Raw genomic sequence first — 26,688 nt, forward strand, 5'->3', positions numbered from 1 at the left:
TGGAGAAACCTTTGGAATACAAGCGCGCTGATCCACACAGGTATGCACACAGGTGTTCACTGCTCGTAGACCCAAATTACACCTTTCTTGGCTGCTACCTCGAAGCACATCTGTCCTGCGTGCTGCACAACAACATTGAATATTTAGTATTTACTGCTGTTTAGCTAGATTAATGCGATGGTGTTGTGTTTAGTATTATGCTTTGTTTGTTTTTTTGTCTTTTTTGCTTGTTTTCTATTCTTCTCTCAACAGGTGATCCAGGAGATTTTTATTTTTTTTCTCCCCCCCTTTCTCACTGTCCCTCCCCCCTTCTGTTTTTCCTTTCCTTCCTCTTTCTTTCTCCCTTTCCTATCCCTCACTCATGTCTGTCCCGTCTGTAACATCTGAAAATAAAATATAATAAATAATAAAAACAAAGATCGACCAAATGGACCAATACGGCAATGCCACGATGATCCATTTGGCAAAGTAAATCCATTGGGTATCCTTGTTGGTCTTCAGACAACAATTCTGATGGCTAAAGAACCAAATGGGACAGGCAGAAAAAAAAAAAAAAGAGAATGTCTCATGACAGTGACGTAAGCGAGTGCCACGTTCGTGACAACAGCTGTGTGCAGATCAACAGTGGATCATATATCGAGTGCAGAGAGAGTATGAGCGTGCAGCGTTTAAAGAGTGGAAGTACTGACCTTACTTTGAGTTTGATTCCATAAAAAGTGACAAAAACATTAGTGTCCGCTGTGCGTGGGAAGAAAACTTCTTTTTACAGCGAAAAAAAACCCCCTAAACTTGCGAGCAAGCACCGAGTAGCTACGACGTAATGGGAAACTCACAGAGAAACTCGCGGATTCTTCCACTGACCGCGGCACACCTGCACCAGGGTAAACCTCCGCCTACCCCACTCCTGCTAAACAGGTGAAAATAGAGCAACAGGACCGCTGAGTCTTTGACTTTATTTATTTTCTGCTGTGTTTTACTTGCATCTATTTGAAAGACTGAGTGTAAACACAAAAAAAATTTATTTTATGTGCTGGAATGTGCAGAAAATAGGTTTAAATGTTAAACTAATTTCTTCCAGTCAGAGAATGTTGCAGATAATTTTCAGGTTGTAAATCGTGTTTTTAAAAAGTAACTAAGTAACTAAGTAATTAATTACTTTTGAAAATAAATAATCAGTAAAGTAACGGGATTACTTTTTTGGGGAAGTAATCAGTAATTAGTTACTGATTACTTTTTTCAAGTAACTTGACCAACACTGCTGAGGACCAGATTACTTTAATTATTGTCTGATATATAAAACCTTATTTACACACAGAAACTTTCTGTTTACTGTGTCACCTTATTAGAAAGCTCAAATGTTTTGCAGCTCCATTCAGATGTTTGTGGTCGAATGTTGCTCGGTAATGGCTCTCGTTAAGTAAAGGTTACCAACTCCTGCTCCAGGAGCCTCTTACTAATAATGACAGATTGATAAAAAGCTCGGGGAGAAAGCAAACAACATCACTTTCAAAGTGATTTTTTATTGAGCCCAACTATGGTTGATTGGTTGGCATTTGGGCTGCATCGTTCACTTGAAACCACTTGGAATTCACTCATAATTCATGCACAATTAGCTCCAGATAGATAGCACCGCTTCAGCCACCTGATAGCAGCCCTATGATTTATCCACAAAGAATAGAACCATTTTTTCTCGGTTGTTTCCACCTCATTATTCACCAACACACACACACACACACACACACACACACACACACCTCTGTGCCTCACTAAATCTAATAACTCTAAAGTCCCCCTCCCTCAGACAGGTGTCCCACACCATATTATTTCCCCCACGCGTGCCCGCCTTGCCTCTCTGAGAGTATACTTGACATTAAAAAGTTTGAGAAGCCTGTAATTCCGCAGCCTTCCAATTCACACGCCGCCGACCTGATTACCCATTCAGTGTGAAATGACATTTTGAAAGAGCCCCGGCTCTGACAGGTGGCTCTTTGTTATCATTATTCCAGCGTAACACCCGCTCAGCCCTGCTCACTGTGCTGTGCTGCGGCTTGTGCCAACTGTTCCCACAGAAAAAAAGGCACGGGCGCTCAAGACGCCCATACAAGCACACGCATATTGGATTGTTTAAATCAACACAGCCGGTATGAGGATGAAGTCCTAATCAGCAGAGCAATTAGCCACCGACTCAATGAGAGCTTTCTGGCAAATACATAAGCAAACATAAACAGAGGTGCACGTTTGCACACGCAGCATCTGAAAATGAAACAAAATGAGGTATTGATTGGCTGTCGGAGGGGCAAACAACATCATTTATCCCCCGCGGGATGACACGGAGCACAAAGGAATCAATCCAGAGGAGAACGAGAGGGGAATACATAGACGAAGAGCAAAGGCCAAACAAACGACAGCAGGCCGGCAGTAAACAACGCTACGGCTGATGGTCAAAAGGTTTAGACTGAGCTGCACAGCAACACACATTTTCCTTTTGAACATCTGACTTCATCATTTAGAGTTTTAAACGTTTGATTCGCAAATAATGACTTAACATATCTACTTTGAGCCCCCTTACTTATCATTTTAGAAATGTTTTATGGGACTTCTGTAGTTACCTGCTATAAAGATGTTTGACCACCAGGGGTCTAAGGAGCTTGGAAAGAAAAGCGTCTGGACTTCTTTGACTTGTTGAAGATGTTTCACCTCCGAGAAGCTTCTTTAGTTCTAAGAGTCAAATGGTGGAGAGTCCCAGTACCATTTGACTCTTAGAACTAAAGAAGCTTCTCGTCTTCCTTAGACTACCATGCCCTGGATGACTGAGAACCTTCAGACACCAGAGTGCAACGTTCACCAGAAAGGCTTAGCGTAATAGGACATGCTGTATTTTGTCTAACCTGTGTTTGCATGTGTCCGTGCTTAAACAGTGATTCTACAGCTGGGAGAGGCCCTCTCCTGTCCAACCCCCTCACTCTGTGACCTACGTCTATAAACGGATGGATGGAAGTGCTACATTGACTTGCTGTGCCATCTTGTGGTATGAATTAGTATTACACAAAAGTGCAGCCCGATCCTCGTTCAACTTCAGCCGATGTCTCACAGCGTAAATATTACTGAATGATATTTACTGACTAGAAGTAATAAATAGAGTCATCTTTTCCTTTTAACTTTAACACTGAGCCTGCAAAGCTAAATTTAATTTAAAATATGCATTTGCACTGTGGAAGACTCCAACCTGAGCTGGAGAGACAGAAATCCATCCAGAAAACAGAAGTCTGAAGCACATTAATAATATCACTGTGTGTCTCATAAATTGTAATTGGTAAATAAAAATGTTAAGTTTTTAATGTAGTTCTCCTTTATTCTGAAAGTGGTTTCATATCTTGACTGCTTTCATTTTTACAGCAGATTTATATAAGAAAATGTGATTGGTGAAGGGAGTTACAGCGAGGCACTGATGGGTCCCGGTATGTTTGTCAGTATTATTATTATGGGGGACTGGATTTAGGTTTCACCTGCAGCTACAGGAAGTAGATAATGCTGTGTTTGTTAAATTCAAACCAGTTCATCAAGCAAAAAGTCACTGCTGCTGCTGCTGCTGCTGCTGCTGTGGGCCTTGGGAGGAAATAAACCGGCGAGGAAATGAATAAGTCAAAATAAACAAGTCGACACCTTGTGCAGATCCATCATTATTAAGCTGCAACGGTGACTGCACAGCCGAGGTTCAATCTTTATGGCTCCGACAGCCAGCTTGCTTTGTTGTGACTGGAGTACCAAACAGACTGTTGGAGTACTGTGCATGCATGCAAAGTCACAGTCATAGCTGTGCGATCAGATGCATGGCTTCTTAAAGCAGTTAACATTATCAATTCAGAAAGTTTACTGCAGTTTTTTTATGATTTTAACGGATAAAAACTCAACTCCTAAATATATACTTAGGACGTTTGAAATACAGTGCATCATAAATAAATAAAATAAGTTTATGACAGAAATTTTTATTTCACTTTTCCTTTGTAAAGTCTGAATTTAGCAACACGGGTGAGGAGAAGACAAAGATCTGATGACTTCGGTGACATTTAAAGTATTAGGGATCTGCTGTATTGGGTGACCAACGTGCTTCGGCTTGTGGTCTTCATCAGGGTCATAAAGTCAGAATCTAGACAGAATTTTTTGGTCTTCTCTGGATTAAACCTGCGAGGCCCTGGAGCAACAGTTTATGTTTGAGCGACGAACAAAATGAACATGTATAAGTAAAAGGAGAGAGCAGCTGAGCAGAAAACCCTCTGCTGTAATGCATCATATCCTCTGCAGAAGACAGGCAAGTGCTCTCTGCTGGAGCAATCACATCTAGTGGTCACACTTGCGTGAGGCTGCCTGTGTGTGTCTCCCTCACACTTGTATGGGGGAGGGAGGTTGACCTGTTGGGTACCTCAGTTCAACTTCTCATTAAAACAGGCTAATTGGAAACACCTGCAGTAGGAAGGACCTATAAAGACAGCAGCATGTCCTGAACACTTGACTCAGAAGCACACTGGTGTTTGGCTGGAGTAGCTGACAGGGCACGACTGCATGCACAGTCCGGTTGGAGGACACAGCGAGTGCAGCTGCAGCAGTCATGGCTGCTCGGTTGCTCATTGCAAGGTACCACGTTTAAATGTGCTTTCATGATCTACACTTCCTGTACTCAGATGTGGACCTTTGTCTGGTTTTATCTTTACTGTATTTGTGCTGTTTGACAGGTTTTTACTGCTTTATGTTTTGAGTGATGTGAACTACTCCTCAGCCTTTCCAGGAGGTGAGCATGCTGAACCCGTGCCAATGATTTATGAAATGATAACTTGCTGTCTGACGTGAAGACTCCAGTGAAGTCATGCCTGCACCCACAGTCTGCAGCATCCCTTTAGAAAATACTTTATTCATTATTCTACAGACTTATGTTGGAGATTTAGGGAGAAAGTCTGACTGGGTACCCTCCCGGGTACCCAGTCAGACTTTCTCATTTCCTTCGCTGGTAACATAACCATTAATGTTCATGCTTTTGTCACAGCCTGATCAAGATGACCACGTTCTCAACCTCCAGTTCAGCTGGCACGGTGTGGTGAAGCCCGTTGGCAGTGCCTTCATCGGCACCAGCCCCGAGTTTGAGATGGCCGTCTTCACCATCGTCTTCCTCATGAACACGGAGAGAAGCACCACAGTTGTGGTCAACATTGACCAGTGTCAGATGGAGCTGGTGGTGATCAGACACGGGCGCTCACTCGGGACGGCGTACCCCAAACTGCTCAGCAGCAACGGCAGACATGTCAGGCAGCACGCGCACTGATGTGATCCATCATTTTATTCACTTCTGATAAAAACTAATCTTTGTTCAGCAATACGTGGCCTCATTGATAAGGAACTGACCTGCCTAATGTACTGCAAAGGACATTTACATGTATTTCAAGATCACTGTGACCTCAGTAGCTTTCAATAAAATGTTACTTTGGAGTTCAACATTTTTATTTTGCACAGGTGTTTTTTTTTTTTTTTTTTTTTTTTTTTTTTAAGAAAACAAGTCTTTCTAGGCATTTACATTTATTCAATGTAATATATATATATATAGAACATAGAACTGTGGCATGACCCTTGTGGGGACAGTAAAAGCGAACAAAAGCGAGATCCCGCAAGTGATGAAAAGTAAAGAAAATCATGTGTCCTTCCTCCCTGATGAGGCTTCAAAAAAGAAGGTTGTCCTGCTCCTGTCATCCATGCACATACAACCAAGCATAGGACCCACTGAAAACCTGAAATTATTGGATTTTAAAACCAAGCAAAGGTGGTGTTGATACTTTTGACCAGATGTGCACTCATATGGCTGTGGAAGAAAAAACAAGAAATGGCCCCTTTGCGTCTTCTATGGCATGATCATTGTTGGTGTGAACTCGTGGACCATTCACAATAAGAATGCAGTGAAGAGAGGTGACAACCAAATGCAGAGGAGGCATTATATGCAGGCTTTGGCACCGACACTTATCAAACCATTGGCAGAGGCTTCCCTCTTCAAATCTGACACGTCAACTCACAGTCCTGATCTGTAGCATCCTCGACATCCCTACCCTTGTCACTCTTGCAGGTAAGGCAGGACCAGCAGTAGAAGAAAGTAGTATTCCCTTAGTGAGGTGTGCTGACTGCCCCGCAGGCTTGGACAGGAAGTGTGTCCATGCCATTATTACCCTGCGTGTACTGACAGCATGTAAGAGTGGTCCTAGAATTTCCATGTTATCCTTATTTAGGGCAGTGCTTATGGATAAATATCACAAAGTGGTGATTACCAGGGGAATTCATAGGGTGAAGAAAATATTTTAGTCAATTGATCATTTTCACCCACTCAAAAATGCCATTTCTTGTTTCTCTCTCCTGCAGCTGTTCGCATGTAGAACAGCTGTGCCTTCACCAGGGAAGTCTCAAATGTCCCTGGAAGGGCAGGTCAAACCCCAACTTTCCAGTGTCATTATTTTTTGTTTAGGAATTTTTTATTCTCATATTCCTAATTTTTCAGTAACTTTGGAGCATTTCTTTAGGGTCCCCCCATGACATTTGTTTTGTTAGACATGTTGAAAATACCACAGTTGAAAACAAAAGAAGACCACTCTAATTTTTTGTCATAATTTGATATATTTCTGATGTTAGTGATGGTGTTACTCTTTATAGTGACAGTGTTCTAGGGTTAAACATGACAGTGAGTTCAGCACACCGTTACTGTATACCCATTCGTTTCTCCCATACTTGAAACACATTTTAATCAAGAAGCATTAAAATTTATCAGAGTGTGTAAGGGCTGGTGTGTTCTGTTACCTTCAGGAGGGCAACAACTTCCATTTTTCCAGTTAAAAAGGGAAAACAAACAAATAAACAGCAAGTTTGTTTTTATTCATAAATCATGGAAAACTATTTGCACTGGGTGCATGTTTATGCACGGTCTCCAAATTGAACACTAGAAAAAACAATATGTCAGAAATGACAAACTGGGACAGCACGTTCCCCTTCACTCTGCAACTCTCTGTAAGCGAACAGCCTGCACACCTTTACAATGTTTTCTTTCTTCCTTATTGGAGTTATTTCTGAACCAGCTGCCTAATCCAGATCTTATTTCACCTAACTTCATATTTACTCTATCTCTCTATCGCTCTCCTGTTTTCTTTAATGAACTGCTTTGATGAAATTTTCAATTCCATTTTTTTTATATAGTGACAAATTACAACCTTTGACTTTGGAGGGTTGTACTTGGCCTGCTACGCTGGATGTAAGAAGCTCTTCTCTCAACTGATCAACATTCCCAAGGCCACAAGGTGGTCTAGTACATTGGCTGTTGCCTTTTCTGTGTACTGAAATGAGGGGATGCAGATAAATGCAATTGCTGTCGGACTATCCAGTCTTTGAGTGATGACGTGATGAATCCTGTTTCTGGGCCCAAAGTGGTCTGCATTTAATAAAGCTGATGTGTTTTTATCATGTTTTAATGCTTTCTATCTTGTTCTATTTAATCTCAACAAGCCTCTAAAACAGTCAGTGATCACTGTTGGCTTCTCTCAGTTTTTATTAGGCTACTACTAATCATTTTAAAGCTCAGTTTTTAAACCCTTAAGATGTAACTACAGCCCAGCCCATGCAGCAGTATATTAATGACTAACTTCGTATTGTGGATGGATTATCTCAGTGGTTTTCCTGTTTGGTCCATTTACAGCATCCTGCCATGGGATTGCATTTGCCCCTAATCATTGGGAACCCTCACATTAACTTTTATCGAGTGGGAAAAAAGGTTTCCGTTCGTTAGCGTTCCTCCTCCAGCTTTACTGTTTATGTTATGTTAATATAGCTTTGTTGCGCTAGCGATAACGTAGCACATCATTATATACCAGCTAGCCCAACCTCAGTAGCCCTACAAACGTTGCTGCTGTTTAGTTTTCTGTCTTCATTTATGTTGGAAGTGATAGCAGAGCTGTACGTTTTAATTTGTTTCATAAATTGCTCAGTCAGAACATGGTATATTATATTTAGATGGCCGCTAGCGAGCTAACTCCCTGCTAACTTCTAACTCCGTTAAATATCATAAATTGTGTTTTCATGGATGTCTGGATGTTAAACTTAATTGTTACACCTGGTAGAACAGCCACACTGATCATTTTATTACAGATGAGAGAATTTAGACAGTTTCTAACTCTCAGTAATGCTGCAGTGATCATTTGACTAAGGGACTTGCAGCGGAGTTTGGGCCCAGACATGGGCAATGACGTCAGACTTAAAGACCGGATAGGAAAACCCGGACATTTTTATCAATCTCAAAAATCACCCCAGACGCTCCGGATGGAATGTGAAAAGTGGACATGTCCGGGGAAAAGAGGACGGTTGGTCACCCTAATCAACTTACCTATGTCACTATACTTAAATATGTAGTATTCTAATACCTGGGAATACCTTAAACCTAGCTGTGGGCTGCACAGGGTTCTCAGGGAGAGCAATATTGAGAGACCAACAAAAGCACCACAAGAGAATAAGAAAACAATCCATAATGCAAAAACACACCAAAACATAACAACTCAAAATACTGGCTCAAACTGACCCAGAACCGTGACAGGTAAGGAGATGTCATTTCAGGACTTAAACCAGACTCTAAGAAATTGCTGTGTCTAATTTTGCGATGCTGCGAGTAACAAACTGGGTTCCGTCTGGAGGTTGAAGAGGAACTCTCCCTCGCCAGGCCGACAGCCGTCTGTGCCACAGTTTATCTCATCTCAGTTTATCTCATGGAGTGCAGGGCTAAATTTAAAATTATTAGATATTTAAGACAATGTATATATTCTTCTATGACAAAAAATACAAGTGTTCATTTAAGCAAATAAACAGAGCCGTAAGAGATGTTTTTCAGAAATTGTTGTCTTTATTTTGATTTGCAACTAACAAAATTTTTTAAAAATTTGTAGTTTTTGTCGTGCTCTCTATTATGTGAACCCCTCACCTAATTTGTTATGTTTTTTAACAAATTAAACCCCAACAATCAAATGATCCCCTGTGAGCAAGCACTAGGCACAGTGGAAAGGAAAAACTCCCTTTAAACAGGAAGAAACCTTTGACAGAACCAGGCTCAGGAAGGGGCAGCCATCTGTCACAACTGGTTGGGGGGTGAGAGGCAAAAGAAAAGAAAAATGAGAGCACAAGTTAGCTAAATGTTGCGCACGTTGTCTAACATGAACAACGTATGGTTTTCTGGACTGTGGATGAAAAGCAGTCCATCATTACTAGTCTTTAAAAGGGAACTAATCCATCACCAAGGTGGCAATATGGCTCAAGGAGGCCATAGACAGAGTTAAATAGGCAATCACTGTTAAGCATTGAAAAGCCCCAGTAAGCTGCAGGTATAATAAGGCCTACTGCGGCAACACCTAAACCTATTTTAAGTAGGCGTTTGGCACCATGACGCCATGAACCACTAGTCGGAGCCACGTCAGGAGATGGTTCTGAGACAGGACAATCAAGCTCTTCAGGTTGAAGACCAAGATTCTCCTGTGTCGGGACCACATCAGGAGGTGGTTCCAAGGCAGGAAAAAAAAGCTCCTCGGGTTCAGGAGCAAGATTCTCCAGCTGCAGAGGTTCACCAGTGATGTTGTGAACAGCAGCTAATATTTCTTCTTCCTCCTCCCTTCTCAGCTCATCCTTAAGATTATTAATTATTTCTCTTTTCATTTTAAGATGTTCATAAAGTTCATCTATGAGATCTTCGTTATGAACAATCTTGAAATTTTGCTCTTTGACTTTTTCTTTCAGCCAAAATATTTGCAGTGTCAGACTTTCTGTTGTCTTTTCTTGATACTCAAGATTTTGTAAACGTTTCTTGAGATTTGTGTTCGCTGTTTTTAATTTGTTTATCTCAGCAGCAATGCTGCTGTTCTCCTTAAGGAGATATTCTTCCTTTTCCTGAAAGTCACAGTGCATCATTTGAACAGTTTTAACCTGTTCCTGCAATTTAGCCTCCAGAGATTCCACCTGTGACTGTTTGTCATCCAGAGCCTGTCTCACCCGACGCTGAAGAGTACAGATTTCTTTTTTCAGCTCAACTATCTGTTCAGTCTTGTGATCTATTTCTCTATTCTGTTTTTCTATTATCTCTTCTTTTTTTTGATATTTTATGGTGAGCTTCTCCCACTTGGTGCTCAAGTCTCACTAACGCTTCCTTGAGATGTGCGTTCTCTTTCTTCTGTTCATTTCTCTCCCTTTCAATCTGAGACAACTCAGCAACAATGTTGCTGTTCTGCTCAAGCAGAGATGCTTCCTTTTCCTGAAATTCATGGAGCATCATCCGAAAGGTTCTAACCTCTGCTTGCAAATTTTTATTCTCTGCAACAATTAGAGCTTGGATGTTATCTGACTGTTGAGTCACTTCTTCAAGCTCAACCATGCTTTCCCTAAAGTGGACATTCCTGTCATGCACATCTGTACTCATTTGTTCACGCTCATTTTTAAAGCGATAGTAATTCTTTTTGTAATATTTCTTTTCGCGCTTTAGGGTGCTTAACTCCAACTGGAGTTCTTGTATTTTCATTTGAAGGTCCCTAGGCTCCGATATTTCTCTCTCCACTAACCCACATAGTTCGATTGATTCCGCTGGAATCGCTCTGTCAGACTGTGAATTATTGACTATTTCTCGTGACATTTCTTTAAAAGCTTAATGCAACGTGTCGAAAGAAAAATACGTGTGCTTAATTATTTAACTTTAAAATAGTCCCTTTCTGAAAGGTTTCTGGTTTGCTAAACACAACTCGCTGTTTCTGAAAATGTTCCAAGTGAAACTGTGTTTGCAACGGTGAAGAGGGGGTATTTATAGACTTTCGTGGCTGCGAATTTGACGTCAGCGCTCTTTGAGCCTTTGATCCTTTGATTCTTTGGAACGTGATGTCACAGCAGGGGGCGTGGCCAGGATTTTTGGTCGAGGCGTCACATTAGCAGGCCAAGCAAATGTTTGCTGTATGGTCGGTCATATTATTCGTATGGTACAGTACGGAGCCCCGCAAGGGACATGGGAGAAAAAAATGAGAAGAACTTTTGCGAGCGCTCGCAAAAGTTACTCGGGATCTTGCAAAAGTTTTGCGAGCGTCCGCAAAAGATCCTGCTACTTTTTGATGGCGGTTCTGTTGAAGGGTGCGGTACGGTACGGAGCAGAAATGGAGGAGGATTTAGAACATTTACTGCGGTCAAGAGAGGTCCCACAAGAGGACATCATACACATGCATCAAGACAAAGTAGGGGAGACCGGGGATAGTTGTAACATTTTTGACATTTCTGTCTGTAAATTGGAGCTCTTTTAAGGTAGTGGATTCAAAATGTAATGCAAAGTATTTACATGTCTCAAGTATTAAATAGTGCAGCTATTTTCTCTGCAGCACAATTACCCATTGCATGGTATGGCCTCAAACACAAAGAGTGAAATGTTACAATTAACCCCATAGTCTGGGTTAGTTGTAACATATCCTGGGGTGAAATGTAACACAATGAAATAAGGGTACTAACAAAACATTAACATGTAATCTTTGTTTATTCAACACATGAATGCACTTAGAGCCATTTATGTAGCTGTGTGTGTGTGGCAGAATGCAGAAATCTAGCTTTTGAACATATTCCAACCCCCCAAAAAAGACAAGTTATGGAATTTTCTGCAACTGAATATTTCATTAATTTTGGTTGGTCTTCCTCGAGGTTGGCCTCATTGGCTCAGTGGGCATTATAACCTACAACTCTTGCACCAATTTTGAACATAACAATGAAGCTGAAAAAATGTAGCTGTGCACCAGCATCGCAATTCCATTACTTTTTATCCTGGCTTACCTTGGTGTGGTTTGCAAAGTTCTTCAGAAAGATGAGGAAATCTGTTTCGTGCACCCATCCTGATTTATTTCCACTACCAGTACTTCCTACTGGTCCATCTCTGACACAGTGGTCTGCATAATGTATGTGTGGGAACACAAACAGTGGAGGAATTGTGTTGCCAATGGCATTAACCGCATATACAAATGTGACCAGTGAACCTCTCTCTGCTGATGTCATTGCCCCAACTTGTTTAATATAAGTTAAAGTAATAGTGTGGTAAGTTGTAACATCTGCATTATTGTTACAACTGACCCAGACTGTTGCTGTTACAACTGACCCAGACTCCTATAGCCATGAACTAGCTAACATTACAGCCAACGGCTAAAACACTAGCACTAAAGACTTACACAGAATATATCCCCATAGACATACAAATAACATAATTTAAGTTTGATGAGTTTAACTGCAAAGCAGATAATGCTACTAGAAATTGAAATAAAGTAGAAAAACTTACTTTTTGCCATACAAATTACTTTTTTTCGTGTTAAATTGTTTGTGTTTGACAAAATGTGCTGATTTTTCACATGTGATAGCAGAACTGAGTTGGGCGTGCACAGGATGAGTCACATCATTTGAAACTTAGCCCTGATTGGAGAAATTGGAAGTGTTACAACTGACCCACGTTACAACTATCCCCGGTCTCCCCTACGTATAAAATTCCGTAAGTCAAAGAACAAGACAGCATAAAACACCGGGGTTGAGAAGGCGAGTAACTTGTTGAAAAACACTTGTTGTATATGCAAGCCTTTAATGTTAACTCTTGTAAATATGTTCAGGTTAATTAACATAACTGGTTAAGTGCACATATGTTTTGAAATTTCATAAAGTTATCTGGCTGTGCCGTTACCATGGTAACGTGGACGCCACTGTAATACATCCTTTTACTCTTGTAAGTGAGACATGTAGGCTGAAAATAAAGAGGTGTATCTTTTTTCAATGTCTTAAAATCTATTGACATATTTTGTAGACTTTTTAAGAACATTCATGATTTTTAATAGGCTAAGGTAAAAGATTGAAGAAGAGTCTCATGAACTTGAAGGGTTAATGTGTCTGCTGTCAATTATTGCAGTACTTGCACAAATAAATTTCAAACATATTTAGAACATTGATATTTTAGAATCTGTATAATTCATTTACATTTCTTATGGAAAGTGCATGTTTTTTCTTGTACCCAGGACCATGGACTGAATATCATCGCACAAGGTTTGCCTTTAGATTCAAGCAACCAACTTTCCCCATCAAATTCAGGAGATCCACAGAGCCCCCTACGTGTATCAATTGGCAGGATAAAGGTTGTTGATGATCTTTTGACTGTATTTATGGACAGTAGCATAATGAATGTGACTTTAAAGTTGAACTTTGTAAATGAAAATGCTGTTGATGACGCTGGGGTGTCAAGGGAGGTTTACACTGCATTTTGGGAGCAATTTTTGGAACAGTGTGAAGGTGAAACTGAACGAGTTCCAAGGCTGAGGCCAGACGTTTGTGAGGCTAAAAGGCAAGCAGTTGGGCAGATATGGGTGAAAAGGCTTACTAGATCATGGTGTCTTTCCTGTGAGGCTGTCAAAAGGCATCAGTTGATGTAGACATTCTGATTACCGTACATCGTTTCTCAACTATCTCCCTCCTGTTGAGAGATCAGCTGTTGAGAAAGTTCTAAAAGGCACATTGGATGAAAATGATGAAGAGGACCTGCTTCACCTTTTCTACAAGGATGGGTTCCCACTTCCCATCACCTAAGAACAACATGCATCCTGCCATTGAAACAATGGCTCATAAGGCCATTCTCCAAGAGCCAAAGTATATAATGGATTGCTTCTCCACACCCATGGCACGTCTGCAGCTGAAACTGTCAGACATGGAAAGTGTGTTGTCTCTGTATGAGACAAAGAAGGCCACAGGCAAAAGAGTAGTGCAGCTATTTGAAACAACAAAATTGATACTGTCTCAGGGAGAACAGACAACCTTTAACCATCTTCAGCGTTATGTCAAAAACACTGATGAACCAAAGCTGAAAAAATCCTGCACTTCTGCACAGGATCTTCTGTGATCTGTGTTGACAAAATTTGTGTGTGCTTTAATGCTGAAACTGGGCTCAACAGAAGGCCTGTTGCTCATACTTGTGGAGCTACCCTTGAAGTGCCATTTACTTACAGTTCTTATCCTGAATTTTGTACCGGGTTCGACAATGTCCTTTCCAGCAATTACTTTGAAATGGACATCATTTGAACTTGATGTGTGTACTAATGGTTACAGCTGTAATTGTTATATGTATGATTATCCTTGAGTTCATAAATTCTGTCTTTTTTTTTTTATTTATCATTGAAGCATTTGATACATTCAGCCGTATAGTGAGCAGTCATCAATTTAATTTTCCGATGGTTTAGTTGTATGTTACCTCAGATTTCACAAGGACTTTTCATTGTTTAAAATGCTTTGAAAATGACTTTTCCTCTGCTAATGTGTTTCCTCTTTTTTGATAAATGAGTGCAAATAAAAGCAGCTCCAGTTATTCAGATATTTTAAGATAAAATAAATGTTTTAACTGTTCTCAATTTTCTTCCATGGTCCATATTTTTTAGTCCATCCATCTCTTAAACGTTAATGTTGATTCAGAACAAAACCCTTACTTTAGCTTGATGCTGAGAAACTGAACTTTTTAACATGGGGTTCTATGAGGGCTGGCTGGCTTTTGAATCCAGCACACCAGAGCCTGACCAGAAACTGGTCGCTCCTGATATGGGCGTCACTTATGGCTGCCGTAATAGCATTTGAGCTTCTGATGAGGTCACGCATGAGGCGTTTTCATAATAAGACACGAAACGAATGCTGAATAAAATTTGAAATGTTTCTGCTGAGCTATTTAACAAGTCAGCAGCGCCGCTGTGTGGCCAAATGAGCGTACTGCATCAAAAATCAAACGAGACGCTGAAAATGAGAGACGTGGATAGTTTTCCATTGTTTCTAATGCAGGACGCTTCGCACAGCATCACGCACACAGACAAAATTCTTTTAAAATAAATTATGTTAAAACGTTGAATTATGTTAATCAATGATGCGACAAAGTAAAAATACTCCATTACCAGAGATGGGCAGTAACGCGTTACTTGTAACGCGTTACTGTAATCTGATTACTTTTTTCAAGTAACGAGTAAAGTAAGGGATTACTATTGCAAAATCGGTAATTAGATTACCGTTACTTTCCCGTAGGAACGCTGCGTTACTGCGTTACTAAAACCGAGATTTTTTTTGCGAGAATGTCTCATGACAGTGACGTAAGCGACGTTGGTGACAGCAGCTGTGTGCAGATCAACAATGGATAATATATTGAGTGCGGGAGAGAGTATGAGCGTGCAGCGTTTAAAGCGTGGAAGTACTGACCTTACTTTGAGTTTGATTCCATAAAAAGTGACAAAAACATTAGCGTCCATCGTGCGTGGGAAGAAAACTTCTTTTTACAGCGAAAAAAAACCCTAAACTTCCAACAAGCACCGAGTAGCTACGACGTAATGGGAAACTCACAGAGACACTCGCGCGGATTCTTCAACTGACCGCAGCACACCTACACCAGGGTAACCCTCCGCCTACCCTGCTCCTGCTTTACAGGTGAAAATAGAGCAAAAGGACCGCTGAGTCTTTGACTTTATTTATTTTCTGCTGTGTTTTACTTGCATCTGTTTGAAAGAGTGAGTGAAAACACAAAAAATATTTTATTTTATGTGCTGGAATGTGTAGAAAATAGGTTTAAATGTTAAACTAATTTATTCAAGTCAGAGAATGTTGCATATAATTAAATGTTTTGCTTGATGCATAAAGTTAAAAGATTAAAACTGATAAAACAAGTTAAAAAAAGAGACTTTTCCATTTGATTACATTTTGTATGATGGATTATGTAGAAAAAGTAGAATTGGGCTGAAAGATCTATCACTTTATCACCTCTTCAGGTTGTAAATCGTGTTTTTAAAAAGTAACTAAGTAACTAAGTAACTAAGTAATTAATTACTTTTGAAAATAAGTAATCAGTAAAGTAACGGGATTACTTTTTGGGGGGAGTAATCAGTAATTAGTTACTGATTACTTTTTTCAAGTAACTTGACCAACACTGTCCATTACTGTACTCATGTAGAGTTACAGTATTCGAGAATTCTCCTGAGAGCTTTGGTTTTACACCAAACATCTGAAGTCAAACGTCTCCACTGCAGTGCCTTGCGGTCAGCAGCGGATCAATTCCCATGACAAAGTGGTCAGGATTCTACAGAGCATCCTGGTATTACCTCACCCTGTGAGGATTTTAATATGTCAGATTATATTCTTTTTTTTTTATATATACATTTGTCAACAGAACCCAAGTTTCCACTGAAATCACAGAAAACATACCTGACAGAATCCTTTGGTTGTTCCATATCCACCTGCACAGGAAACACCGGCAGGAAGACCAGGCCAGTGTTTCTTACAGACCTTTGGTTCAATGGCAGACACGTCCACCACCGTCGGCTCATCAACAGGTTCGCCATCAGTTTCAGTTTTTCCCCATCCAGCCACCTGACACACTTGATTTTCTTTTAGGTTTATTTCAGCACGTGGAGGCTGAATTGTTTGTACTCTGTGAACTAATCGAACGTTCACACACAACTGGAGACACAACATGAAGTAAAAAATAGAAACACATTTTCATGTAAAAACTCTTTTAAAAATATAATTATTCTACAAATACATCACATGAAACTGATGCTGCTTTCAATGATGTCATTAGCATGTTCAGTGTTTTTGTATCCTTCATGGATTTCATTTTCTCTCAATCTTTACTTTGGGATGATCAGTGTGTGCGGTCACTGTGTGAGTAATCATTGAGAGGGAATTAAAAATGTCAACAATTTTAAACTGATATCTTTATTTCTCATTAGGCAATCGTCACAAGCAGGTTAATGTCAGCATTGCTGTAACCAACGGCTGTCAGAAGTCAAAGGTCATTTTTATTTGATGCTATTGCACTTAATTGTGTTTTATTTTCCCTCGAAATAACATCTGCCTTATCAATAACTTGGAGTGATCTGATCAATAAACACAAGTTTGAAAAAGTTTGTTTTTGGATGAACTTCATGAACAGGAAATCTAACTCACAACCGGTCACAGTGTGCAGCAGTGAGCACAAAGTCTTCAGTGATGAGGAATTCTCCACAGACATGTTGACCCTTGTTATTCTGAACTGATCCCATGTAGGGTATCGAGTTGTCCGGAGCTTTTGTTCCATGAAAAATTCCTGTTGAAAACTCTGGTAAATTAAAAAAAAAGAAGATGATAAAGTTAGTGTGCCGTTTACAGCCGTAAGATAAATCAGGTATATTTGATGTTCACACTGATGCCTTGTAGACATGGTAGAAAACAAAGAAGAAACTTGTGAAGACAGTGCATGGTGCCAGCAGGACACTCAAACTGTCCTTTACTCAGTAGAAAGACTTTTATACATCACGCGTCTTAGTTTGAAGGCTGGTCTATCGTTATCATCTCGACTTCCTGTCATGCCAACCTCTCTGCAGTGCAGGTTTGATTTACCATTATCTAATGTCAAAAGGGGGATGGTGCGTTACAAGGCAGCAAGAGAGACAGAAAGGCAGCAGAGTTCAGGTAAGAGTTGGATTTTAAATAGAGGGTTCTGTGTGCGGGCAGGCGGAGATGAGGATCCAAATGCAGGACTCAAACACAGAATTGTAACTCAAAACCTCAGCTTTATTGCTGGAGAAATTAAAACATGAACTGAACAAGGGTAGTGAACACGAAAATATTGACCACAGTATAAAACACACATCCGACGGTACGATGCGGCACTGAGCAAGGGCAAACACAGGGCTAATATACACAGGGAAGTAATCAGGGAATGGAAAACAGGAAACAGGGAAACAATACACACTAAACTAACACTAAACTAAGACACGGACTGGACAGAGAGAGACAGACTAGACACTGAACTAAACCAGCAAAAAACATGAGAACACAAAACCTAAGAACTAATCCCTAAACAAGAATAACTAAAACATAGATTAATAATCATCATCCTCATAACCAACAAAAGCACCACAAGAGAATAAGAAAACAATCCATAATGCAAAAACACACCAAAACATAACAACTCAAAATACTGGCTCAAACTGACCCAGAACCGTGACAGGTAAGGAGATGTCATTTCAGGACTTAAACCAGACTCTAAGAAATTGCTGTGTCTAATTTTGCGATGCTGCGAGTAACAAACTGGGTTCCGTCTGGAGGTTGAAGAGGAACTCTCCCTCGCCAGGCCGACAGCCGTCTGTGCCACAGTTTATCTCATCTCAGTTTATCTCATGGAGTGCAGGGCTAAATTTAAAATTATTAGATATTTAAGACAATGTATATATTCTTCTATGACAAAAAATACAAGTGTTCATTTAAGCAAATAAACAGAGCCGTAAGAGATGTTTTTCAGAAATTGTTGTCTTTATTTTGATTTGCAACTAACAAAATTTTTAAAAATTTGTAGTTTTTGTCGTGCTCTCTATTATGTGAACCCCTCACCTAATTTGTTATGTTTTTTAACAAATTAAACCCCAACAATCAAATGATCCCCTGTGAGCAAGCACTAGGCACAGTGGAAAGGAAAAACTCCCTTTAAACAGGAAGAAACCTTTGACAGAACCAGGCTCAGGAAGGGGCAGCCATCTGTCACAACTGGTTGGGGGGTGAGAGGCAAAAGAAAAGAAAAATGAGAGCACAAGTTAGCTAAATGTTGCGCACGTTGTCTAACATGAACAACGTATGGTTTTCTGGACTGTGGATGAAAAGCAGTCCATCATTACTAGTCTTTAAAAGGGAACTAATCCATCACCAAGGTGGCAATATGGCTCAAGGAGGCCATAGACAGAGTTAAATAGGCAATCACTGTTAAGCATTGAAAAGCCCCAGTAAGCTGCAGGTATAATAAGGCCTACTGCGGCAACACCTAAACCTATTTTAAGTAGGCGTTTGGCACCATGACGCCATGAACCACTAGTCGGAGCCACGTCAGGAGATGGTTCTGAGACAGGACAATCAAGCTCTTCAGGTTGAAGACCAAGATTCTCCTGTGTCGGCACCACATCAGGAGGTGGTTCCGAGGCAGGGAAACCTCCAGCAGAACCAGGCTCAGGAGGGGACAGTCAACTGCTGGGACTGGTTGGGGGGGAGGGTGAAAAAAGAAAAAAGATGAAGAAGGTGGAGAATATGTGTTAGGGGGGACAGGAGAGGTGAAAAGTAAGATGGATCACAGGTGGAGGAGGACGAGGCTAAATCATCTGAATAAGCGGCAGAACCAGCCTTTTTTCTTCTTTTTCAGGTATTTTTCCATGAGCTCGTTCTCCAGGATAAGGGTTCTCAGCTGATCGTTTGTTTCTGCATTCTGCTGCTCGAGTTGCTGGCATCTTTGCTCCATTTCTTTTAAAGTTTCTTGTTTTTTTCTAAGCTTTTCTGTCAGGTCTTTGTATGCTGCCTCCTCCATTAGATTTGCCTTGCACATGTCTGTATTTCTCTCTTGCTTTTTGTTGTGCATCTCTTCTAACAGCTCATTTTTTCTCTGGATTTCTTGACTCGTACGCTGCAGGTCTTCATGTATTTTCTCTTGTTGTTGCTTTTGTGCCTGCATTTCAATTATTTGGCTCTTCAAGTCACTGGACTCCAACAACATCTCCTTAATGACCGCTGAGTGTTTCCTCTTCATTCCATCAATCCTACGCTGCATCTTTGAACATCGTTTTTCCAGTATTTCCTTTTCTCTTTGCAGTTCAGGTGTTTCATTACAAAATTCTAGATGCCTTCTCTCAAAGTCCCGGAGAATACGTTCTTCTTCTTCCTGTTGCTTTTTTTCTTCAAGAAGCTTTTTATTTTTGCACTTTGTTTTACCAAACCTGACTATCAGATCGTTGTACAATTTCTGTGTGGCTTTGAGTTTGTCCTGCATTTGTATTTCCTTTTCTCTTTGCAGTTTAAGTGTTTCGTCATATTCTTTATTATAAAATTCTTGCAATTCTAGATGCCTTCTCTCAAAGCGCTCACAGGCGGAGGATAGTCCTCCTCCAGCCGCTATCAGGGCAGGAGATGTTCACGTGCGTCCAAACTGCAAATGAATCGCGCACGAGCAAAACCGCCGCTCCCGCACTGACTGTAACGCAGTCAATTCTTCTTTTACTGTTATGCTGTTTTGTGGATCACAAGGTTTAAAACTACGAGGGCCGGTGTCTTTTAGATCTCACCCTGGGTCAACACACCTGAATCAAATGATTAGTTCATTACCAGCCCCCTGGAGAACTTCAAGACATGTTGAGGAGGTAATTTAGCCATTTGAATCAGCTGTGTTGGTTCAAGGATACATCTAAAACCTGCAGGACACCAGCACTCGAGGCCTGGAGTTGCCTACCCCTGGTCTATATGATCTGGTCAGAGAGGCTGACTGCATCACCGCTGATGATGAGTACTAGCGGTTCTGAGACAGGAGAATCAAGCTCTTCAGGTTGAGGACCAAGATTCTCCTGTGTCGGCACCACATCAGTAGATGGTTCTGAGACTGGAGAAACAAGCTCCTCAGGTTCAGGAGCATAAAGAACGAGCTGACATTTTTCTCACGAAACCAGCGATCAGCTCAACAGACCCTCAGTTTACCTGCATGCATCCTCCTCCTCATCAGTCAGCTGTTTAACACCTGCTGCTAATTCAAGAAACACGCCTACGTTACCTGGTGATAGTAACTGGGCAGCCGGTACTCGATATAAAGCAATGTCAGCGCATTTTTCTGCACAAGATAAGTAAATATAGTGTTTTCCCAGAGCTGCTGGAGCTTGTTTCCTTACAGAGCACTTTATAGGCGAAGCAGCTTCATCAGCGGCTGATGTCCAATCACCGGCACACAGCTTTGAAACCTCACCTTAGTTTTAGCTCTCAGTGGTTAAACGCATGACTTCATTCACTCAGGTTCTGTCTGTCGGGTCACGTTTACTTCGCTGTTTTATTTACAACTGAGCAAATCGGTTTGGCTGAGGTTAAAGTTACAAACTCAAATTGTCGGAACAGGTTTGCTCGTTTCTTGGATTCATTTGGTGATTTATTAAATGTATAACTGTTATTCTAATCTGCTGCTGAGTCTCTTACACTTTTCTTTATGCTGTATATTTTCACGTCTCTGGAATAGTTGGCAGTTAGATAGTCAGCTGGGAAACTCTGTGTTAACTCATGGAGCTGAGGATATCGTGGATATGCTGACCTCGCTCCGTGGTGTACAGGGCCGTTTACCCTCATGATTAATATTCACAATAAAAATATTAGCCGAACATCATGAAGTCTGTATGTGTTTCATAGTGTCGAACAACCTTTGTACAGTTAAAGCCAGCAGTTACTACATGACGGAAACACCAACGTTATCTCTTTTATGCGTTTATACACAGGTCACGCTGATTACTGAACAAAAACCCAAAGATCAGATGTTAAACAGATTTATTTGCTCTCTCTCCTCCTTAAACATGTTTTTAATGTTAGTTATAATTCAGAATTGGCGACTGAAACACGTAGGACACATAAGAACATCAGGAAATAAAACACTGATAAATATAACCTCAGTAAAAGAAGTCAGCGGGGGTTATTACAGCTGTGTACAGGGGGTCCAGCGATGGACTTGTGGTTCTGTGAACAGCACAAATGCCAGGTGACTGTGAAATAACTAACAGCACTTCTTCCACAAATGAAGCCAGTAACTTACTATCCTAAAAGATTAGCCCTAGTTGCTTGTGCTTTACCTCCATGCGTGAGATCAGTATGTGCAGCAGCTTAAGCTGTACAATGTTTCAGGAAATAGTTCATTTCACCTTTTGACACTGTTAGTTCCACACGAGGTACACGAGAGATGCAGTAGCCTTGGTAAAAGTTGTAATATGATCGAGAGCACATCAATAATTCAAGTCTGTGAAAGGAGAGGTTTAAGAGTGTCCTTTTATTATTTACACTGGTGCAAGTTGTGTAGTATGTTATCCAGGCAGTCTTTTCTTTCACTCCCCACTTCAGATGATAAAGCTGTTGGTCACTAAACGTCTCTCAGTGTACTTTTTCAGGACTTTAAAGATATTGGGGTAAAGTTGTGATGCCTCATGTCCAAATCAGCAGGCTTAATTCAGTCAAAGGTATTTAAACAGATTGCAGTAAAACGAATCTACTGATGTGTTAATTGCACTGCCGTCCTTGCTCTGTATTTCTAATGTGACAGCTGCACACTTGGAGCTCCACTGCTTTAACGTGACAGCAGACTTTCATTCAGTGAGGTGGAAACTCTACAGGTTGCATTTACGACGCATTGTAATCAGTCATCGTAAGCTTGGCTGTTTCACTGGTGTTTTATTACCTTTTTACTCCAGTAATCACTTTAAAAGGTCAAGTTCTTCCCTGTTAAATTTGGAAAAGAACAATTGTAACTGTAGATGGTATAAAAATGCATGAATATTATGCTTTGCCTGAGTGGATCAAGCAAATTAAGCGATTTCTTCTCTGATGTTAAAAAGGTATAAGAATGCAAAGGTCTACGACACTGGTTTAAACTCAAGACTGAAGTTGTATCCAAACAATACTGAGAAACTGAAGATGTACATGTGTTTTCAACCTGATAATCTGTATTCTTACCCATGTTCTCTCTCAGCCACAAGTCCTGTGCAGCCTAGAGCGTGGCAGGGTGGAAGAGGGGAACACGATGTGTATGGAAGTCCTCGTCCTTTCCAGTACATGAGGGCTCTGCGGCCGACAGATCCAAAGATCAACCCTAATGTGCGCGATCAGGTCCAAGTCCAATCCCCGAGATCGTATCAGCCACGCTCCAATATTCCCGCCCACAGACCCATGGAAACGTATCCGCTCCAGCCTCGAGCACACAGAAACCACCTTGTGGCCAAGCCCAGGAGCTTTGACTTGAGCCTGAGGATTCCTTTTGCTCAGTCTCGTGATGGTGCTAATCCTCCTCGGTACAGACCAAGCGGCTTTATTATTGACAACAGTTTTAATAATCCCGGCAGACGCCATGGCCATGACGCTTCCAAGCTGGGCTACCAGTTCAGCTTATCCTTTCCCTTTTCACGAGGTTCTCCACGCCGCCAGGAACATCACGGCGGACATCGACACAGGCCTGAGGAAGCTGATTTGGGTCACCAAAGACCGCAAGTTTATGTGCCGCCTCATACAAGGCCGCACCCCAACGAGCAGCAGCAGCATCATCATCATCGTGAGCATCATCATCGTGAGCATCATCATCGTGAGCATCATCATCGTGAGCATCATCATCGTGACGAAGGCCGCCCTGGTCGGGTCTCTGCATTTCCGGAGCCAGATGGACTGGAACGCCCATCAAGGCCGCGCCATCCTCAGAGATATGTCGACCCTTACAGTGGCTACTACAACTCCCACATGAATCCTACGTGGAACGACTACTGGTGGTATTACCATGGACCTCACTGGGGTCATGTAAAGCATCCATCTTCTGACCCTTGGCCAAATTTCCATCGGTCAGCTTCAGACTGACATGGATGGAAGAGACGAGCCAAACTCGCAGGGCTCAGGTGGGTCACTGGTTTTTGGATATTACAACATGGCATTTCTTGATGGTTAAAACCTGTTCCTCATATTTCTTCCTCCTTCACAGCTCTACAGTGCAACAAGGATCTCCTGTATTTATCTAAAATAAAGTGTGAAAGCTCTCCTGCAGTTTCTCTCGTCTTCTGTCAGGTTGAAAGAATAGCTGAACATTTGGGTTGAGGTTGATCTTTAGAGCTAATGACATTCATGTGTTTGCAAGCAAGAAGCAACAAGTCTATGCCCGAATATTAAAAGCCACTGACTCTGCAGCTCACTAAATATTTGGGTGATGTACATTTTGAACTGTATCTAGAGATGCAACTGAGCCCAGTATTTCACAATTATCGCAGGCTTGACACAAAATCAAGTGTCCCGTCTTTGAGCCAACTCTAGCCCTCACTTTCACTAGAGCTGCCATTTAAAAGTCCCCGAGAGTGAATCAGACGTTCCATCCTTCAGTAGTTGCTTGCATACAAACTTGAAATGGTTTTGGAACTTTAGTCGAGTGCCTGTCATAAGATTTTAATATTGCTACTCCTTAATCCAGTGCATCATTGTGGAAGAACTGTAAAATGGTTCTACTTCAAGTATTCTGTGCTGGCTGACAGTGGGGCTGATGGTAGGGGGAGTGGCAGAACATCTGTAAAGATGTGTTTGAGGGTTTTGTTAAAAGCTGAACCTCCAAGGTTTGCAAAAGTCAATAGCAATGCACAAAACACAAAGTCCATCATTTTTCAAATAAGTTTCTTTAAAGAGGTTGAAGCACAGCAGTGACGCATCACAGCATAAAGGAAATGTGCAACAGACTAGAAAAATGCAGCAGTGCACTGGCACAATGAACGTCCACTAGGTGACAGGTACGTGCTCTGCAAGAGCAATCGCCTAAAACATGTGTTTGAAGGAACCGGTGAGCAGAAATTGAATTGTATGTTGGTGCTCTGTTTTGCAGAGAGCAGCAGGTTTCTCCAGAATGTGAGATCTACCTGGAACATCAAAAAAAAAAAAGCAGTGGGGCTCTTATGGCTTGGTGCACTGACGCCAGTAGTCTACAATGGGTTGTTTCAAAGGTTTCCACATCTCAGCCAACAACTGAAACAGTATTTTATTAAGCTGATGACATCTGAACCTCAGTGGTACAAGAGGCTCCTCCCACCAGTGTGTGGGTGTGTCTCAGTGTCAGAGAAGCTTTTAAATGCAGAGAGAAGAGAATGGCAAGACTTTTATACACATTTCCCCTCATGATTGCTCTTGAAGGCCACAGCATCCATAAATATTATTTTTCATCTCTTGCTATAGAGGATTATAGCTGCTATAAAGCAAACAAATTAACAATGAACTTAGGAAAAACTGATTATGGAAACTTTGTCCACTTCCATTCACTACTGTTCACTTCTTTCATGTTGGTTTTGGACTGTAGATCAATAAAGTTGTTTAGCTTGACTGTTTTGTTCTAACTGCAGCCACGATCTAATGTTGCCACCAAATGGCCAAAGGAGACTGTTCTACTCCAGCCTCCACCACAGAAGAAATATCAATCCCCAAAGCCCAAAAGCTATGAATTTGGTCTGAGAATTCCTTATTTTGATCTTTTGGTCAGAAATGACGAGGGGGATTTGTCCAGTGAAGGACGTGATGGTGGAAATGATAAGATAAGATAAGATAACCTTTATTAGTCCCACACGTGGGAAATTTGTTTTGTCACAGCAGGAAGTGGACAGTGCAAAAGTTATGACGCAAAAATTAGAATACAATAAGAATAAATACAGTACACAACTGTACAGAATAGAATAAAATAATATACTATATACAGTAGAATAAAATAGAATAAAAATATACAATAAGATAAAAATAGAATACGAATACAAATACTATATACAACTGAGTAAAAATACAACGATGACAGAAAGGATTATTGCACTTAGTATTATTGCATATGTATGGATGTGTGTGCTTGATCAGTTAAAGTCTTTATTATGGAGTCTGACAGCAGTGGGGAGGAAAGACCTGCGAAATCTCTCCGTCCCACACCGTGGGTGCCGCAGTCTCCCACTGAAGGAGCTGCTCAGTGCTGTCACAGTCTGCTGCATGGGGTGGGAGACGTTGTCCAACAGGGATGACAGCTTAGCCGCCGTTCTCCTGTCACTCACCACCTCCACTGGGTCCAGAGGGCATCCTAGAACAGAGCTGGCCCTTCGGATCACCCTGTTCAGTCTCTTCCTGTCCCCAGCAGAGATGCTGCCGCCCCAGCAGACCACACCATAAAAGATAGCAGAAGCCACCACAGAGTCATAGAAGGTCTTCAGGAGTGGGCCCTCCACTCCAAACGACCTGAGTCTCCGCAGCAGGTACAGCCTGCTCTGCCTTTCCTGTAGAGGGCGTCTGAGTTATGAGTCCAGTCCAGTCTATTGTTCAGATGAACACCAAGGTACCTGTAGCTGTCCACAGCCTCAATGTCCATACCCTGGATGTTCAGTGGTTGCAGTGGAGAATGCTTGTGCCTGCGGAAGTCTACCACCAGCTCCTTGGTTTTACTGGCGTTGATCTGGAGGTAGTTCTGCTGGCACCAGTCCACAAAGTCTTGAGTCAGTCCTCTGTACTCCTTGTCGTCCCCATCAGTGATGAGGCCGACTATTGCAGAGTCATCAGAGAACTTCTGCAGGAAGCACTGGGTGGAATTGTGGGAGAAGTCTGCAGTGTAGATGGTGAAGAGGAACGGAGCCAGAACCGTTCCCTGTGGGGCCCCCGTACTGCAGACGACCCTGTCCGACACACAGCCCTGAGTCCTCACATACTGTGGTCGGTCGGTGAGGTAGTCCAAAATCCAGGTAGTGAGGTGATGGTCCACTCCAGAGTTCTCCAGCTTGTCCTTCAGAACCGAGGGAAGAATGGTGTTGAAGGCACTGGAGAAATGCTCCTGCTGTCCCCAAACCAGGTCAAACCGACTTATCTGTTCCCTCTTCATCAGTACAGATATGATTGGATCAAGGCAACCCTTCTTGAACTAGTGCCTCCGAAACACAGGAGCAGACTCATGAGCCAGGTCATGTAAAACCACAAAGTCCCACTCTGCATGAAACAGAAGGCCTTTCTTCAACTGTGAAACCACACTGCAATAGACTTTTGAGCCAAGTAGAAAATGAGTTAAAGAAGGAAAATGAAAGAAAAATAAGATGTTCTTTGTGTACAGGCTGTGAT

General features: G+C 41.5%; 1 protein-coding gene across 2 annotated transcripts; it reads left to right on the plus strand.

The window, feature by feature from the left end:
* The first annotated feature begins 4,514 nt into the window (after positions 1 to 4,514).
* On the plus strand, positions 4,515 to 23,615 carry LOC106676970 (uridylate-specific endoribonuclease C-like). Of its 2 annotated transcripts, XM_076886948.1 has the most exons (4): positions 4,526 to 4,632; positions 4,731 to 4,786; positions 22,568 to 23,477; positions 23,561 to 23,615. In XM_076886948.1, exons 1-3 carry the CDS (start codon positions 4,607 to 4,609, stop codon positions 23,437 to 23,439), a joined length of 954 nt encoding a protein of 317 aa, XP_076743063.1. In that variant the 5' UTR covers positions 4,526 to 4,606; the 3' UTR covers positions 23,440 to 23,477; positions 23,561 to 23,615. The 2 variants fall into 2 exon arrangements, with proteins under 2 accessions (XP_076743064.1, XP_076743063.1); XM_076886949.1 differs by lacking the exons at positions 4,731 to 4,786; positions 22,568 to 23,477; positions 23,561 to 23,615 and adding an exon at positions 5,039 to 5,486 and having other exon boundaries at positions 4,515 to 4,632.
* The last annotated feature ends 3,073 nt before the right edge of the window (positions 23,616 to 26,688 follow it).

The sequence above is a fragment of the Maylandia zebra genome, linkage group LG7 (genome assembly GCF_041146795.1).
Source record: "Maylandia zebra isolate NMK-2024a linkage group LG7, Mzebra_GT3a, whole genome shotgun sequence".
Taxonomy (NCBI): Eukaryota; Metazoa; Chordata; class Actinopteri; order Cichliformes; family Cichlidae; genus Maylandia; species Maylandia zebra.